At 35.6% G+C, this 18,326-nt stretch overlaps 1 protein-coding gene across 3 annotated transcripts in view; it reads right to left on the bottom strand.

The window, feature by feature from the left end:
* Window positions 1-202: 202 nt before the first annotated feature.
* The window catches only part of LOC123682537 (pickpocket protein 28-like), a 31,475-nt gene continuing 13,351 nt past the window's right edge, over window positions 203-18,326 (bottom strand). For all 3 annotated transcript variants that reach the window (XM_045621184.1, XM_045621185.1, XM_045621186.1), the window contains exons 3-10: window positions 14,891-15,130; window positions 14,739-14,838; window positions 12,761-12,912; window positions 12,494-12,695; window positions 6,232-6,502; window positions 6,116-6,175; window positions 2,247-2,439; window positions 203-1,588 (exon numbers count right to left, since the gene is read on the bottom strand). In XM_045621184.1, the coding sequence (XP_045477140.1) occupies window positions 1,318-1,588; window positions 2,247-2,439; window positions 6,116-6,175; window positions 6,232-6,502; window positions 12,494-12,695; window positions 12,761-12,912; window positions 14,739-14,838; window positions 14,891-15,130 (1,489 nt within the window). In that variant the 3' untranslated portion in view covers window positions 203-1,317. The remainder of the gene's footprint in view (window positions 1,589-2,246; window positions 2,440-6,115; window positions 6,176-6,231; window positions 6,503-12,493; window positions 12,696-12,760; window positions 12,913-14,738; window positions 14,839-14,890; window positions 15,131-18,326) is intronic.

Raw genomic sequence — 18,326 nt, 5'->3', positions numbered from 1 at the left:
CAATAATGATTACAATTTGTACCTTACATCTATTAATTTCGCAAGATTATCTATAAGTTTGGCTTCAATTGAAGTTTCAAATGTCAGATTATCTGCATACTTGTTTTATATTATATGTGAATGGATGCCTCTTTCAATAATCACCGGAATAAATAAAGATATGGGTTACAAAAAATTCACTGGCGGAGAAAAATACGCAATATTATGTTCACCATTTATTGGTATTGCTGAAATATGTAAAATATATATTTATTATCATTCAAAATATAAAGAACAATTCTCTCATTTCTTATTCGAAAGACGTAGGTTCCTTGTACTCACTTCCTCATCAATCGAATTGGATCAACCCAATGAAGAAATTTTTTCACTTTTTTATATGAATATGGAAACATCTGAAAAATTGGATCAAATGTGAAAGATTTTGAAAAATATTAAACTTTTGTTCCAGTTTGAACTTACGGTAGACTATTTATTTCAAGCTCAAACTTAATAAATGTGAAATTGGGATTCTATGTGTGTTTATAAATATACCTAAACACAAATAAAAGCCCAATTTCACAAGAAATACAAAATGGTTGTTTTAGTTAAACTTACGGAGGACTATTTATTGCTATGTTTATATTAATACACAAATAAAAGCCCAAATTCACATCATTTATGTTTGAGCGAACAATAAATAGTCCACCAAGAGTTCAAACTGGAACAACCGTTTTCTATTCTTCAAACTATATGAACTATGTGAAATTGAATTGATGATAACCATATTCACTTACAATATTTGGTTATATTTATTTCATTTTAATGTTCATTATGTTACTGTGCCGATAAATATGGAAAAATAAAACATCTAGAGCAATTGAAGTAGTTTCTGACGTTGCAAATCATATTTCAGGTGGAATATCTTTAAAATTCAATCATTCTTTTATTCATCAAACCATAAATACAACTCGAAATTGAGAGGTAAGTAGTAAACTTACTTATCTATGTTAAAGTGCGATCACCCAATGCAGTTCTAAACAGTCTTTGATCTCAGTGTCAAAAACAAATGAAGTGATTGAAGTGTTCATCATTATTGCGCAAAGTGAAATATTTCAATAAAGGTACATAATTACTCATGATTGTATTATTTGAGACATTTGAGTATTGCTACCAAGGATAACGAAATCTTGTAGTGAATCTGGTTAGAATAATTCAAAAATCTGTCAAGCGAGTACAATAATGGAACATACAGAGAAAATATCTGGGTGTGTTATATATTGTCCTTTTGCATTTTTCTTTTTCCTTATTTTCCTGAAATCTATTCCACTTTGACAGCCTTCATTTAGATTTTGGATGTATATAAGCATCATTTTCCAGCAGTTCTGGAGAGCCAGACCAATAGTGCCTACCGAATTTCTTAGCGTTACAAAACAATCGCAAAGATAGAAAATATACAATTTCAACAATTGAAAGAAACGAAAATCCGACAAATAAGCCAAGAAGACCTCCACAATTGGCTAGAAAATCTGTCTGACCATACAACTCGTTCCTTTCTGATGTGATGAATTGTTGATCTTTAAAGAAGATATTCAATCTCGTCATTTGTATCCTGCAAGGAAAATTGACTTTAGGGAAATCATATTGATTATGGTTAACCAAAGATCCCTGGAAACGTGAACTCGAGATCAGCCAAACTTCAATTTCCTTTGATAAATATATTTTCCTACAAGTGCTATGGAAAGCAGCGTATTCTTCATAGCTTACTCAATTTCAAAACTATGTACCTATTGCTTATACTGTGAGAAATATTATTCCACTTGGCACTTTGCCCACACCTCCAATGAAATTAGGCTCTTGAGAAGTCGTTTCTATGGAAACGCAAGAAATGAACAGATACTGTCAACGAAGGCAATTTTGAATTGAATTAGATACATTACTTGAATTATTTAAATTTGTGAAGTTTAAGAAAGAGTATAGTGTGCAACATGTGGAGAAAGTCCTTTTCTTACTCGTGTGTTTGATGCACTCGCCTTTCAGGCTTTTACCACAAACTTCCACACTCGTGAGAAAAGTTGGACTTTCCACACTTGTTGCACAATATATTATTTTAAAGGCTATATGAAAAATAATAAATAATGTCATATAAAGGATTAACTATATCTCCATGGAAACGAGATCTAAATTGAAGTGAGCTTATGTTCGGCTCATCTCCTTTAAATCAAATAATTTTGGGGAGTTAAATCAAGGGAGATAATATATATAATTACCCAGGAAATTCGCTGAAGTTGGTCTTGAAAGACTGGAATACTTTTTGCCAATTGAATCCTGCTTGAGATGTTTCAGCATTGTAGGTTAATGTGGTGCATCCCGGCAAGCAATTACAGTCAGATACTTGCATCTCTTCGAGTTCTTGATTTTGTGAGTGAATGCCTTGGTTGACCTGCCGGCTCATGAGCTCATCTGTAAAATAAAAATTGGGTACTTGTTCAGGTTGAAGAATTTTCTGGACAATTGTCACAGAGATATTGATTATTTTTGCCGAGTCGTCTTCAGTAAGCGAACCTTATCGTTTGAAATCGGACTAATTATGGAACGATATGTTTAGAGAACAACCCCTCAAAGTTACTGAAGCTGACTATACAAGGTGTTTCAAGTTCGACGGCCTATTAGACGTTTCTGGAGAACGGGACCGATTTTAAATCTGAAAATTCGAAATATGACATTGTTCATGATGCTCTATTGAGCTAAAATATTTTGGAAGTTTCCGGTATAACATAAATCAATAAAATCTCGAATAACTCTTGAATTTTTGAATTTGAGAGCATAATCATGTTTGGACACTACCCTTATTTTTCACCGTAGAATCCAACGAAATCACAAAAAAATAGGGTTCTAATTTGAAAATCGAAAGTTATAATCAAATTTTGTTCACAATTTTTGGCACAATATTTGAAACACCCTATGATGATATTTTTCAAATTCATGATATGCTTGATATTCCAACATCATTCTAGTTTGAGAAAGTGAATTGAGTATAAGCATAGGATATTCATTGTAAAAATAATTCACGTAATAGTGACTATGGAAATTCTCTTTTTTTCGGTTTTTCCTTAATATTTTGAAAAATATGAGGACTAACGCAATAATTTTGGGAAAGAGTAATTGAAAATGGAAATCTTGATAATATCTGTGGAATAAAATGAAAAAAAAACAATTTTTTTTGAAAATTTTTTCTTTAATTCTTGTATAACCGGAAGGGCCGGAACTTCGAAAATATTTTTGCTGAATAGAGCATCATAAACAATGTCATATTCCGAATTTTCAGATTTCAAATCGGCCCTGTTCTCCAGAAACGTCTAATAGGCCGTCGAACTTGGAACGCCCTGTATAGCACACCAAAAGCAAATAATAAAAAACATTAAATATTGAATGAAAAACCTTGGCGACAGCATTATTGAAATCGACGAGAAAAGTATCTATCCAAAAAAAATCATACTCCTAAAATAAAAGAATACACGAATAGAGAAATATTGGATGTATCTGTCAAGACTGGCCCAAGAGAACAATGGCGTACCCAAACACAATCCTTGGGGGGGATCAAAGAGTTATAAACAAAAAAAAATTAACAGTAGAAGAATTATAAAAAATGAGATAAGAGTAATAGAAAAAAAAATCTGTTTCTAAAATTCAAGAATCGAGAAGTGAGCAGGCTTAAACAGTTATTTATTGTTCCTGATTATCAGATAATAAAGTTGATAAAGGAATATTGCATTTTGAATTCTTTTTGATAAACAGTTGATATTTCTCTGATAATTTTTTTCCATTCTGTAGCACTTTCTTATCTTTATCAACATACCAAGTTACTGAATTATCATTACCAAGGTTATATCTATGCAAATATGGACTCCGAATTCTGGCTTCGACAAAAAAAACTGCCTATATTATAAGGCTGTAGCTCTTAGTAATAATAAATCATGATTTTTGGGGGGAATCATTGTATAGTAGGTACCTGGTTTTTCACTATATTTTGACCCCCCCTTTAACTTTGTTAATAAAAGAGGTCCAAAAAAATGTTTTTTACAAAAGTTTCACGAAATCGACCAGTGTTTTTCAAAATTATTTCACAAAGCGAAATATATACAGAGTGGGCAACATATTGATAGCAACTACATTTTTTCAAATGGAACACCCTGTATATTTTCCTATATTTGACTAGCTCTTTTTCCCCTGATTTCGAATATATAACATATGTTTGGCCTATCTCTCTCATTCTGAGTACCACAGAGTTTCAAATTTTGAGAACCACCTGGGAAGCTAAGTAATCAGTTTTCAAGTGGAAGCCTCCGATAACTCAAAATGCTCTTTTTTGAGTTATCTAGTTGGCAAGGATATCACATACGGTTTTCACTATAAATTGGAATTGGATGATTTGGATGCAACTCCATATATTCTCTTCTTGTCGCTTCCTTATTTTTATTGTTCTCCACATAAAGCGAAATATTTCAAATGTTTCCGCTTCTGTGTAGTGCATATTCGATGAATAGTTTTATTCAATGACAAACGTATATCATATATCTTTGCCAACGAGCTAACTCAATAAGAGCATTTTGAATTATCGCAGCCTTCTACTTGAAAACCGATTACTTAGCTTGCCAGGTGGTTCTCAAAATTTGAAACTCTGTGGTACTCAGAATAAGAAAGCTAGGCCAAACATATGTTATATATCCGAAATCAGGGGAAAAAGAGCTAGTCAAATAAAAAAAAAATACAGGGTGTTCCATTTGAAAAAATGAAGTTACTATCAATATGTTGCCCACTCTGTATATATTTCGCTTTGTGAAATCATTTTGAAAAACAATAGTTGATTTCGTGAAACTTTTATAAAAAACATTTTTTTGTACCTCTTTTAGTATCAAAGTTGAAGGGGGGGTCAAATTATGGTGAAAAACCCGGTACCTATATACAAAGTCACTTGGAGGAAGCCAGAATGTTTTGACTATATGAGGGTTCTCCAAATTTCCAGCAATTCATCGCTAATATAGTCCACGTTCCACCGCATGCTGATTTGGTTACTTTCATTGGCTGCAGCTATCATTTCTTCATTATCTTTCTAATGATTCGCACAGACCAGAGCGTAGGTGAATTAAAAAAATGAGCATTTGTACTCGGTTTTAGTACGTTGTGTTATGTGTAACTGATTTTTTCTTTTTAAATAAATAAACTATATTCAAACTCACTTAAATACGCCAGAATATTTCAAATATTCAAGAGCCGTTAAAAAAAATTTAAGCGAACACCGACGAAGAATTCTACAGTCACTGAGAAAATAAGAGAGGTTTTCAATGGTTTCGCGACGATGATAGTCGGCAAATTCTGTGACACATGTTGAAAAACTGAAGATGAATATTTTGCAATCAAATCTATTCCTCCAGTTACCTTCAAAGGCGCTAATGATTTCGCATCCTAAGGACTATAATACCATAGAAGAAAAGTTTTTTGGCGGATTACAAAAAGAATTAGGTGAGATTCACTAATAAATTCCCACCTCATTTTCCGATCAATTTCATCATTTGTATTACTAGTTTGCCATATTTCAGACAGAACATTTTCCACTTCATCTAAAACACAACGATCATAGTTGATAATATTCCTTGCTAGTATATCAAAGGTCGAGAGAAGAAAATTATCAAATTTTAACACAGTAAAATAAAATAGTAGCATTCATGATTTGATAAAAGAAGCTATTCATGTTGCAATTATCCGAAAGAATCGACATTAGAATTTAATACAATTACATAAATAATGCTTGCGGTATGACATCCAATGAAAACTGGGCAAGAGTTTTTGAAGAGTCTTCCAAGTGAAATAGGAAGAACTATACCTATTATAGAAAGTTCGAAAGAGTTAATTCGCTAATAAATACGAATTTTTTCCCCAAACCTAGAGTGAAGACATCAGAAAATAGTAACTCATGCCAGTCCTTCGTCTCATTCAACTATTGACCAATTCACTACTTATAATTAATTCTATTATGTTGAAGTATCTGAATCGACTTTTGTATTTATACCTTGAAACTATTCAAGTTTATCATTGGATTTGCCTAGCTGATAAATCAATTTGAAATAAACATACTCACTTCTAGCATCAATCATGCATTTTATATTTCCAGATCCACAAATATCCATATTTTCCCGGTCTGAAAATTAATTTATCATTACTCAACATATTTTTTTAGGAAATTATGTTTCTTACGTGGCATGTGGTAAGCAACACAACCACATCTTCTATAAGTATAATTAGACATGCATTCAATGTTACAACTTTCTTGGGTGTATGATTTGTAATACAAGAGTTGGCGTTCTTCAGGGAAATAACATTGCCTTCTGCGAGGATCATAGTTCCTTAGTCCTTCAGAGGTAGTCATCATGTCTGGTTTGATGGACACCACCATCTCTTGGTTGAGGGGTGCTCTAAAGTATTGCGTTCCCACTTGAGGTATGGCGGCTGGATGATGTAGAAGGATCTGAAACGAAGTGTTTGTTGCAATTTTTCTTGCTTTAAATTTTGGGAGGGGGCGCCGTTATGGGCTTCAAGTTTTTTATGGGACCATTTTGTACATTGTCTGCTTTAAACGCATATTAAGTGTTAGGTGGTTTTATTTTGGGGGAAGGCATGATCCCCTTGACACCCCCCTCCCCCTGGGATCGCGCTTGTTATTGGAACGAAGTGCATATGTTTTCAGTATAAGTAGGTAAACCTGCAGAAACAGCGTTATAGCTCCTCAATGCGATTTTCTTTCTATTTCTATCTTACCTTTCTTTCTTTATGTTTTTATTACATAAGGGTGTACATGCTTGCATCGAGATGAGAATAGGAATAAGTCAAAGCATAATGCGCGGTCAGTAGTAGAGACTAGAGAGATTCGATAGTGTACTCAGTCATTTGTTTGTAGTTGAACTAGCAGAAATCTGTATGATCATAGAAACTTATTGTCATTTTATATGTGGTTTAATTTTACAATATTTTGAGTGCTTAGAAAATCTTTAATTATATTTTAATTTTTTGTGTAGTCAACATCCTTCTCTATTTATATCTAGGTATCCTAGATCTTCTTCTTCTACTTAGTGCTGTGCTCATTCAGCCGAACTGAGGCCCAGTGGCCTATTGTTCATCCGCATCTTTCTGGAGAGACTCAGATCCTTAGACATTAAGACAAAAATGTCGCGAGCCTGGCAGGAGGGGTCCCTCTCACCATAGGAATAGTAGGTGTTGGATTTCTTAGGTGCGTTGACCTTAACCCAGTTAAGTCACCACAGTTGAAAAATATGTGCTGGTCCGTTTAATAAGTGCTTCTGCACCAGCGGCATAGAGAACAGCTCGTCAATCCTATTCTCTTCAAATGTTTATTGAAAGGTGGCCAGTCAATGCGCCGATTACCAGACTAAGCTGTTTCCTCTCTAGCAACACGAGTCTTTCGACCTCAGCGCACGAGAATCCTCAACCACCTAAGTCCATCCGTGGAAAATTCCTCGTTCAGCCAGCTTCTGAAGAAGATTCTGACAGATGTGCGACTGATTGGCAGCGCAGGCTCCGGAACTACAAATGCTGCTCCGGCCCCTCGCTTAGCCAATGTATCTGCCTTGTCGTTACCGGGTATCTCCGCAAGGGCCGGACACCAGATTACTTTCAAAAAGATACCAGCACCCAGCTCACGCAGAGCTTTCCTGAACTCCTTTACTAATGGAGAGTCAACTCTAACGTCGTATAGAGATTTCAGAGTCTCCTTATTGTCGCAGCATATGTAAATGTGCTCGCCAGAGTATCCTCTGCGAACATTCTCCAGCGCGCAGACTAGAACTGCATATAGCTCAGCCTGCACAATGGAACAGTCCTTCTCCAGATGGATAGCCTGATTGAAGCGAGGTCCCACAATTCCGGCACCAGACCCTGTTGATGTAACAGAGCCATCAGTGAACCACGTGGGACCTTCGGGTCTAAGAAGCCTAGTTGGTGAAGACCATAGGAGAGCTTAAGCATCCTTCACCATTTTGAGAGCCCTTTCGTGCCCAATGAAGAGTCCTCCCTCACGTCATTGTCCCTGCTCCCAGATTCCGAGAGCTGTTTACATAGCCTAGATCATTTACTTGCAAATTAAAAAGGTTTTTTATATTCCTAAAACTGAAATGCCGTCAACCAATAGGTATAGTTTAGTGCAGAAACAATTGAATTATGCGAATGAAAATTGTATGTTATTTTTGACTTTTGAAATCGTGCGATATCTGATATCTACTATTACTATACTATCTAGTTATAATCTCGATTAACTAGTTCATCGTGCAACGTTTGCGAAATATCAGGGAACTCCTGGGATTCACTGACCTATCATGAATTATATGTTGACCACCAAGCCGCCAAGAAATGAAGAAATGGTTATTCTTTATTTTTTCTACTGTGATTAAGTTATGAACTAATGATTTATTATAATAAATGAATTCTGTAAAGGTGGGCAACTAAGTTCCCTCTGTTTGTCAATAGATGGCTCTAGCTCCCTAGCAGTAAGTGCTGGTCGATTTCAACATGTCCAAATGCTGTTATAGAATTACCACCAGAAAAACGAAAACAAAATGTATTTCGGTCATTTCTGTGTTTGTGTACACCGTCATCTTAACTCTTCCAGCCCCGATTTTTCATCAATTTGGACGTTTATTGTTGTTAACAAAGATAAAGGTATATTCAGTTTCAACACAAAATGACTCATTTTTAAAACAAAAAAAACATGTGCACAATTGTGAAAAACAGGTCCTTAAGGAAAGAAGAAAATATCAATTCTGTACCAGAGAAAAATTAACAAAATTTAAATGTCACATATATTTAAAGGAATATTCTTTGAAACACTTACGCAATGCAGGGGGAAATGAAGTTTATATTTTTCCATTTATAATCTTCAGTTTTTCCTTTTGTTTTCAATTTTTGACTGTTCTTCTCTCTCTTTCTCCACCAGTTTTTCCGAATAATCTAAATTTGGTTCTGCAAACCTTCATTATTTCTTTCTGATGATCAGTCCGCTTATTTTCAAATATGTATGTCATTTTCTTCATCGCTATCGAACATAATATTGGCATTTGATATGGAGATCTATCAGATGCCAACAGGCCCGGTCTGGCTCCATTGAAGGCCCTCGGCTAGATGCTGATTTGAGGCCCCCCCTTCAGGAAATAAGACGAGAACCTCCCCCGGCAGCGAAAACGTGCTCTTGAATAATTTTTAATTCTGAAGTTACACGCTTGTTAAGGGTGTTTTTTTAGAGCTATAGAACTTTAAATTGCAATAAAACAACGATTGATTATTCGATTGACATGAATTTTATTTATCCGCAAGATAATCTTGTGGCATTACATTTTTAATAAAGCCAGCCTGGGCTGGCTCGGATGTAGTCCAATCTGGACGTCCAATTTTCGATGACTTTTTGTGGCCGTATATCGGCAATAACACGGCGAATGTTGTCTTCCAAATGGTCAAGGGTTTGTGGCTTATCCGCATAGACCAATGACTTCACATAGCCCCACAGAAAGTATTCTAGTGGTGTTAAATCACAAGATCTTGGAGGCCAATTCACAAGTCCAAAACGTGAAATTAGGCGGTCACCAAACGTGTCTTTCAATAAATCGATTGTAGCACGAGCTGTGTGACATGTTGCGCCGTCTTGTTGGAACCACAGCTCCTGGACATCATGGTTGTTCAATTCAGGAATGAAAAAGTTAGTAATCATGGCTCTATACCGATCAGCATTGACTGTAACGTTCTGGCCATCATCGTTTTTGAAGAAGTACGGACCAATGATTCCACCAGCCCATAAAGCGCACCAAACAGTCAGTTTTTCTGGATGTAACGGTGTTTCGACATACACTTGAGGATTACCTTCACTCCAAATGCGGCAGTTTTGTTTGTTGACGTAGCCATTCAACCAGAAGTGCGCTTCATCGCTAAACAAAATTCGCTTATGAAAATCGGAAACAACGGCAATCTCCTTTTGGGCCCATTCGACGAATCTACGCCTTACTTGATGATCGTTTGGCTGAATTTGATGAATTGCCAAACCAAACTGAGAATAAATCACTTGACAGCTGTTAAATCAGTCGCCATCTTGAACAGTAATGCCAACTTAAAGTTATATACCTCGAAAAAACACCCTTTACAATGCAAGTCCACTCGAGTTTTCAACTACAGTATTTTCTAGAAGCCTTTCATAAACTTTTTATCGAATGATATATCGTACAAAAATAGCCAATTGGGCCATAACTGCTTCCTATATCTTTGGTAAAGTCTTCCTTAACGTTTAAATGAAATAAACTTGCCAAAAAACATCTTTTCAAAAATTTTTTAGTTTAGTTTTATTCAGCTGGGGGCCCCCTTGGCCGGGGGCCCTCGGCGATCGCCGACCTGCCGACCTGGCCAGACCGGGCCTGGATGCCAATATTATAGATAATTTTCAAGTTCCCAAAGATCTAATTCAATGGGAAATGGGCAAAATCCATTGTCGTAGTGAACGTGTTTGAGTATTTGACAAAAATCTCAAAATGATAAGCCAATAATTGTAACTGAATCGAAGTAAATCAAAATTAGTTAGTTGTCATAATAAAATGACATCCGCTCACTATTTGAAATCTAGTTCTAAAATAATTCGAAATTAATTTTTTTATTGAATAATTTTTATTGAAATATGGAAAAAAGGGGTACCTTTTTATACCCCTTGCAATCATAGGGAAACACCACCTTAAGGTTTTTTGAATGCCTCCTCGCCTGCATAAAATGTTTTATCAAATTCATTCTTGCCAGTATTTTGAAGAACATTTAGAACTGTTTTCTGAGCGACATCCTTAGGGGGCTGTAACTAATCAGGGGGACCTCAAAAAAATTACATATATGAATGATGCACTCTATTTTTTTGTAAGGATTCACACCTCAAATTTTTTAGAAACTATTGATAAACATTCTGAAAACGTACATTCAATGAACAGTTCATTTGAATGACTGCGGCTTTTAATTGATGTCAATTTCTATCAATTCATAGTTGAATGATGTAGGTACCTGACTTCTCTACAGAACGAAATAAAATTGAATTCCTTTTTTTTTTGAAAATTCTAATATCGCATTCTGAATAAAACTTTCATTGATAATTAAAAAAGTAAGAATGCAGAGTTGGATAAACACATAAATTTTTTCCATTTTTCCGTCGGTTAGCTACTTCAACTTGCACATGTACGTTGGCAAGCATCAAGTTTCGAGTAGAATCCACCAATTCCCAAAATGCTATTATTGGTATTAAGAGATCTGTCATAACTTTTGGACGGTTATCGCAAATTAATTGAAATTTTAAAGATATATAATCTTCAGATACTTTTAGGATTCATTACATCAGAATCATGAAAGTGTAGGCCTGGCTTTCAAAATTTCGATGGTTTTGTCTTTCGCAAAATTGTTACCTGTGTACCTATGGTTTTTTCAATGTTTGATGAGAGATATTCAAACGGTAGTAATTTAAGCAAGCAAACTGCCAAAATTATTCCTCTTAGCCTAACGTAACCTTAAACTACTGTAGGATCCTCAGTTGAATAATGAATTTCAGTTTTCTTTGCAAGAAATTATGATTTTCCCATTGAATTCACTATAAAAATCACCGCACATCATGAAACTTATTTTTCCCATGCTGTATAATTTCGAGAGGTTTAATAAAAACACCCCTGATATCAAAATTTTTGAATTCACCTTAATGTGGTCATATTCTGCTACTTCTAATTCGATTCTGAAAATTATATTTTTATTCCATCTACACAATAGATGAGAATACAATATGGGTAATTTACCGTTTTGCTGAAAATCGCGAAAATAGTAATTTACGTAAGTCCGGAAAATCGTTTTTTTTTTGGACGAATAGACAAAAATCCTGGAAGTCTATGAGTACAAAAAAACCATTTTCGGGCGTGTTGCGTACAATATTTTTTCAGCAACTGTGTAGAATAACGAATCAATGAGACGACACATTTCTTTTATATACATTTTAATTCTTATTCGAATTAAACAGAACAGAAAATACCACATATGAACTTTCAGACATTTTCTCGGTTGCTATGATAATGATTAATTTCATTTATTAAAAATATACCTACTAAGATTTTCATATTCACCATGACTCAAACGACGTGATTCTTTTTCGGCCTAGTCCGAAAAGTACGTACTTTCCGGACTAGGCCGGGAAATGCTACTTTCTCAGAGAAAAATCGTCCGGGAAGTGAGCACTTCCCGGTTGCCGAAAAACTCATTTTTTGACCTTTGACCTTGAATAAAAATTTTTTCCCTACACGGGAATGATTGGTAACTTTCAGGAATTGTTCATAATTATGTTTTGAACAATTTTACTCATTTTCAGCTTGTTGGGAATTAATGTACCTTCACTCTCATTTTTTGGTCTACATTGACCGGACTATAACTTCTTAAGTAATATCGATATCCTTACTTTGAAACCTTGCACAGGTCCTCGACAAACATAATCTAAATCTTGATCATAGAGTCTCAGTAAAAGGTAAAATCCAGCTTTGGCCCCAGCTGAAATGGCTCTTCTTGGAAACGTATCTTTCGGTGAATTTGGAGGATAACCTTTCTCCAAGGTCCAACCTTCTGAATTTCTCCCATGTTTCATATAATCTCCATGCAAAAATCTAAAACCAATTTTTTTTTAAATTTGAGAAAAAAATTATGCATCAAGAATATTTGAAATACTCACACCGCATTAGTTAATAGTTCTTCCCTGTCTAACATATTGAATGTATAACAAATTCCATCTTCGGTAAGTGTAGGAACAAAGAAATTCTCACACGTCTCATTCATGAGGGTCCACTTACAAGCCCATAACATATCTTGAAATGAAGGCGCAGCCTAAAAGTCAATAGAAAAGAATTAAGCTTGATCTGAAATATACCACAGTATAGAAAAATCATGATTTTTTTCTGTCCTCGTGAAAGGATCATATCCAAATCAATACCCCTTGCTAAGTGCAGACCGGTTTCACCTATCGATCCAGGCATCTGGATCAATATTATTGGAAGTGACTCTATTCAATGAGTGCGTTAGTTTATTCAAATAAAAATTAGAAGGAACTGTTCAAGAACAATTCACTTATTTACAAAGGAATAATACCAACAAAGGTGACGAGAATTTATTTGGTCCTCAAATTATACTAACTGGCAAAAAAAAGTAGCTGTTTAAATTGAAATTTTGTTTTTGGTGTAACAAAGATAGTATAGCAAAGAGTACGCGTGTAAGCGGAATTTATCACCAACTAAGTGAATTTAGAAGAGACCGAATGATTGGTCTACTGGAGGCGGGGTTGTCATTTTGAGAAATCGCTAACCGTACCTACAGAAATCCAACTATTTGGTGGTTTGATAATGCCCAAAATCGAAGTTGAGTAGCCACCGGATGTCGAAGCGGCACAAATGAAGTTCAAGATCGACGTCTAAGATTTATGGCCATCAGAGACCGATTTTCGACAACTCGATCTTTGGCTGATGAGTGGTTAGGAGAACAAGACCATACTGTAACTGTCCGAACGGTTTGCCGCCGGATAAGGTCCTTTGCCAGGGTTAGTTTGAACTTTTTCGAAGCCACCCATGTGAATCTTTCGACATAACCGCCCGGATCCCCAGATCTTTCGCCCATAGAGCATGTTTGGAACATCATGGGTGGAAGGCTTGGTAATTTATCCCAGCCCCCACGGACTCTGAGACATGAAGTACAGATAGCATGGAATAGTATCCCTCAAGAAGAAATAGACCATCTTATTGCATCAAATCCGAGACGTGTTGGGGAGTGTATAGATAATCGCGGTGGGCACACACATTATTAACAATATTTTTTTAAAAATTGTAAACCCTTCGTTTTTTCTCCAAATTTCAATCATTTACTCCTTGCTATACTATCTATGTTTTATCAAAAAGAATTTAAAATAACAAAATAGTATAGACTGCCTCTTTGTCGTCATATTTGTTTGCAATTACATTATACATATAAACGTTTTTTGTTTATTTCAAAATTTGATTAATTTTGTGACTAATGTATAATTGTTCTCCAGTCATATATGAGGTGTCCCATTTGAAAAACACCAACTCTTTCTCTATTACTCTAAAATTAATTCCTGATTAAATGGGAACGCCCCATATATAACTGGACTACAATTATACCATTACCACAAAATGAATTCAATCTCGGAATAAATGAAAAATATTCATATATTAGGTGTCCCATCAAAAAAATTAAGTCGAAAAACTCAATAACTATCGACATTTTTAAAAACCGATGGATGATTTCGACAAATCTGCGGCCAAAAAACTGCTTGAAAAATAAAGGGTTTCCCATTCAAAAAACTTCAACCCTTCTGGATATGTATCTCTAAATGTGCATTACATTCTATGACCCGTTATGAGCATCATATAAATCATAAAAATTTGAAACAGTTATTTTTCAGAAAGGCTCTGTAACTCGAAAACGAATCAAGGGACACCTTGTATAAGGTGTCCATACTCGATACTCATCGAGAGCATCTCAGAAAAAAAATCTTCAACCACCTGATCTCTTTTTTCGAAATAATTAGATATCAAAAAGCAGATCATAATTTGTGAATGCTCTCAATCAAATCGCATCAATAAATAACATCAAGAATCTACTCCCATACAGCAAACGTTTTCGGAACGATTATTACTCACCTCTTTTAAAAACTCCAATGATTGAAAACTAGTAGTAAGATTACCCTCTCGATCCAAAAAGTCGTCGCAAACTAAAGATATAGTGTGAAACTTTTGCAAGCTGAAAATTAATGAATGCATTTCTGAAAACGCGAATAAAACATAATACCTACTCTTCGTCCGTGATATTTTGATCAAGGTGATCCCAGTAAGCCTTGGTATAATTGAAGAAGCGCTGTCTAGATTTCGTTTCGGGACAAACTGTAACTGCAGGGAAAGGAATTCTCCATACTGGCGTAGGACTGCGGGCGAAACTCACCAGGACTGGGGACAGTTCCCACTTCAACCAAGTCTGGTAGATGAGAGACACGCAGAAATACAGGGAAACCGCAAAGAAAGACACCCAATAAATTCTGAAAACATAAGAAGTGACGTTGTTACATTATTTCGTGCGTTTGTTCTCATGTGTGTATTTTATTGCTAGTCCGAGAGATGGCGTAGACGGCTGCGCAATTTTCGGAAGAACAGCACTACTTGATACATCAACATTTCTTAGGCATTTTTTTAGGTGTATATGTCAGGATTCACTGAGTTGCCATACTGATGATTCCATTAGTGATCTCGGGATGAAACGCCCGAGAAAACCTCGCCAAACTACTTTCCGAAATTCTAAATAATATGAAATGTAGAAGTTTTAATTAAGTAAGTACACAAACATCCCGACAACCAGGACAAAGAAGTCGAAGCTCTCACAGAAATGTGTAATTATATTTTAAAATCATATATTTCCCAGAAGATGGAAATTTCCCAGAAGATGGAAATTTCCTCAAAACGACCATGCGATCAGCCTTTTGTTTTTGTCATCGATTGGCAAAGTCCCCGAAAAGATCATCCACTCACGCTTGGCCGACATTATCTTGCTCAAGAATATTCTCCTAGACGAACTGTTTGGATTCCGTCCCAAACATTCCACCACAGACCAGCTTTTCAAAGTCGTAGAATATTCTGTTCAGTACTGTGCGATTGGCAACATCGCATCGAATATATCTTTGGAGTACCACTTGAGAAGGTTCGACCCCAAGCAGCAAACACCCCATGCGAGATACAGTTTTTCAACCGCAATCTCGAGTCAACCTCCCACAGTCTAACGAAATAAAACCGATTAATACTCTCTACTCAATTCTATCCAAATATACAGGGTGTCCCGTAAAGACCACGTCAAACCGAGGGAGAATGTAGATCAAAGGATAACCTACCTGCTATGACAAAATTCCCATTATAAAAGTCTTACCGTTTTCGAGATATTCTTTTTTTTGGAAAATAATAAATTTTTGCTCCTTTCAATAGTTTTGTCCTTACGGTTGGTACAATTTCACATCTTTTTGGTTAATTTTCTCAGTAAAATATTGCTGAAGAATGATTTTAACGTTTACATTGAAAACATCCTCCGAACATTTTAAAGGGGGGCTATGAAAAATATTTTTATTGGAAATTTTGGTAGTGGATTATTTTGTTCATGAAGTTTAGCCCATGTAGTGGAAAAAATATGTACGAACTACTGCTGCACATTACACCAATAAATTGTCTATTTCATAGGTATTTCAAAAAGGTATCACACAAGTCATTTGTTATTCAAAGAAGAAAGATATGGTTGTTTTTATCCAAATGGGTACGTTTCTGACAAAATCAAGTTCGTCAATTCTGTTAAGGAATCTTCGATGTTGCATTACTTTGTGAACAATGGCAATTGTTTACGTGCGGAAATATTACTCGCATAATTATTCACCTCAATGAAATTCAATTTTGCCGGCAAATTTTGCAAAAACATAATGCAGATCCAAATTTTTTTAATAAGTTCATTTGGAGCGACGAGTCATCCTGCACCAAGGATGGGTACATGAAGACCTAAATCCTCTGGACTTTTAATATTGGGGCTGCCTAAAAGACAAAGTATACGCAACACCCATACCTGATGAAGCCGAATTGCGGATGCGTTCTCTGAATTCGGCTTCATCACGTATGGGTGTTGCGTGTACTTTGTCTTTTAGGCAGCCCCAATAATAAAAGTTCATAGGATTAAGGTCAGGTGAACGAGGAGGCCACAAAATTTCACCTCCTCTTTCAATCCACCGGTAGGGATAAGTTCTATTCAAACTTTGAGTCCGTAATGTGCTGGGCATCCATCATGTTGAAACCATAGATTATGTCACAGCGTCAGTGGCACATCTTCCGATAAAATCGGCAGCTGGTTGGTTAAAAATTCCAAATAATTGTTTGCGTTCAGTGATGGCGGCAGTTCGATCGGGCCCAAAATTGCACCATTAAATATTCCAGTCCATAAATTGATCTTGAATCGATATTGTGATGTATCTTCTCTCCCCTAGTGTGGATTTATGATATTCCAGCTATGCAAATTGTGGAGATTCATGTACCCATCCTTGGTACAGGAAGACTCATCGCTCCAAATGTTCTTATTAATAAAATCTGGATCTGCATGATGTTTTCGCAAAATTTGCCGGCATAATTGAATTTCGTTGAGGTGAATAATTATGAGAGTAATATTTCCGCACGTAAACAATTGCCTTTGTTCACAAAGTAATGCAACATCGAAGATTCCTTAACAGAATTGACGAACTTGATTTTATCAGAAATATACCCATTTGAATAAAAACAGCCATATATTTCTTCTTTGAATAACAAATGACTTGTGTGATACCTTTTTGAAATCACTATAAAATAGACAATTTATTGGTGTAATGTGCAGCAGTAGCTCGGTACATTTTGTTTCCACTACGATGAGCTTAACTTCATGAACAAAATAATCCACTACCAAAATTTCCAATAAAAATATTTTTCATAGCCCCCCTTTAAAATGTTCCGAGGATGTTTTCAATGTAAACGTTAAAATCATTCTTCAGCAATATTTTACTGAAAAAATTAACCAAAAAGATGTAAAATTGTACCAACCGTAAGGACAAAACTATTGAAAGGTGTAAAAATTCATTATTTTCAAAAAAAAAATAATACTTTTATAATGGGAATTTTGTCATAGCAGGTGGGTTATCCTTTGATCTACATTCTCCCTCGGTTTGACGTGGTCTTTATGGGACACCCTGATAAGCGTCAGGATGGTGCAACTTGTATGTGATCTGTGCATCAATAAACACCTATTCATAAAATTAGAATTTGTGTTTCAAACCAACCACACCCCAATTCATATTCATCGACCGGTTTCGAATGGAAGCAGGTAACTGAAGCAATTTTTATCGATATTTCTGAAACTTTCAACACCGTATGGTCTCGTTTTCAAACTTCATGAAGCGAATGTGATAATTCCGATGTGTCAACTCATCCGTTCTTTTGTTCAAAGGCGCTTCCGCAGAGCAAACATCTCCTGAAGATTCTCTGACCTGGGAGATTTCGAAGCCGGAGTTCCCCAGGGTAATGTGTTGTCTCCTCTTCTATATTCAGCATAGACAGCCGACAAGAAAATAATTGAATAAGAAACTCTCCTTCAACTTGCACCTGGACTATGACGTCCGAAGGGTAAAAAAGTTGTCTTTTCTGCTCTCTCGATGCGGAAACATATAATAATAATAATAATACTTT

This window comes from Harmonia axyridis, chromosome 6, assembly GCF_914767665.1.
Source record: "Harmonia axyridis chromosome 6, icHarAxyr1.1, whole genome shotgun sequence".
NCBI classification, from domain to species: domain Eukaryota; kingdom Metazoa; phylum Arthropoda; class Insecta; order Coleoptera; family Coccinellidae; genus Harmonia; species Harmonia axyridis.
This window is presented reverse-complemented; position numbering and strand designations above follow the sequence as displayed.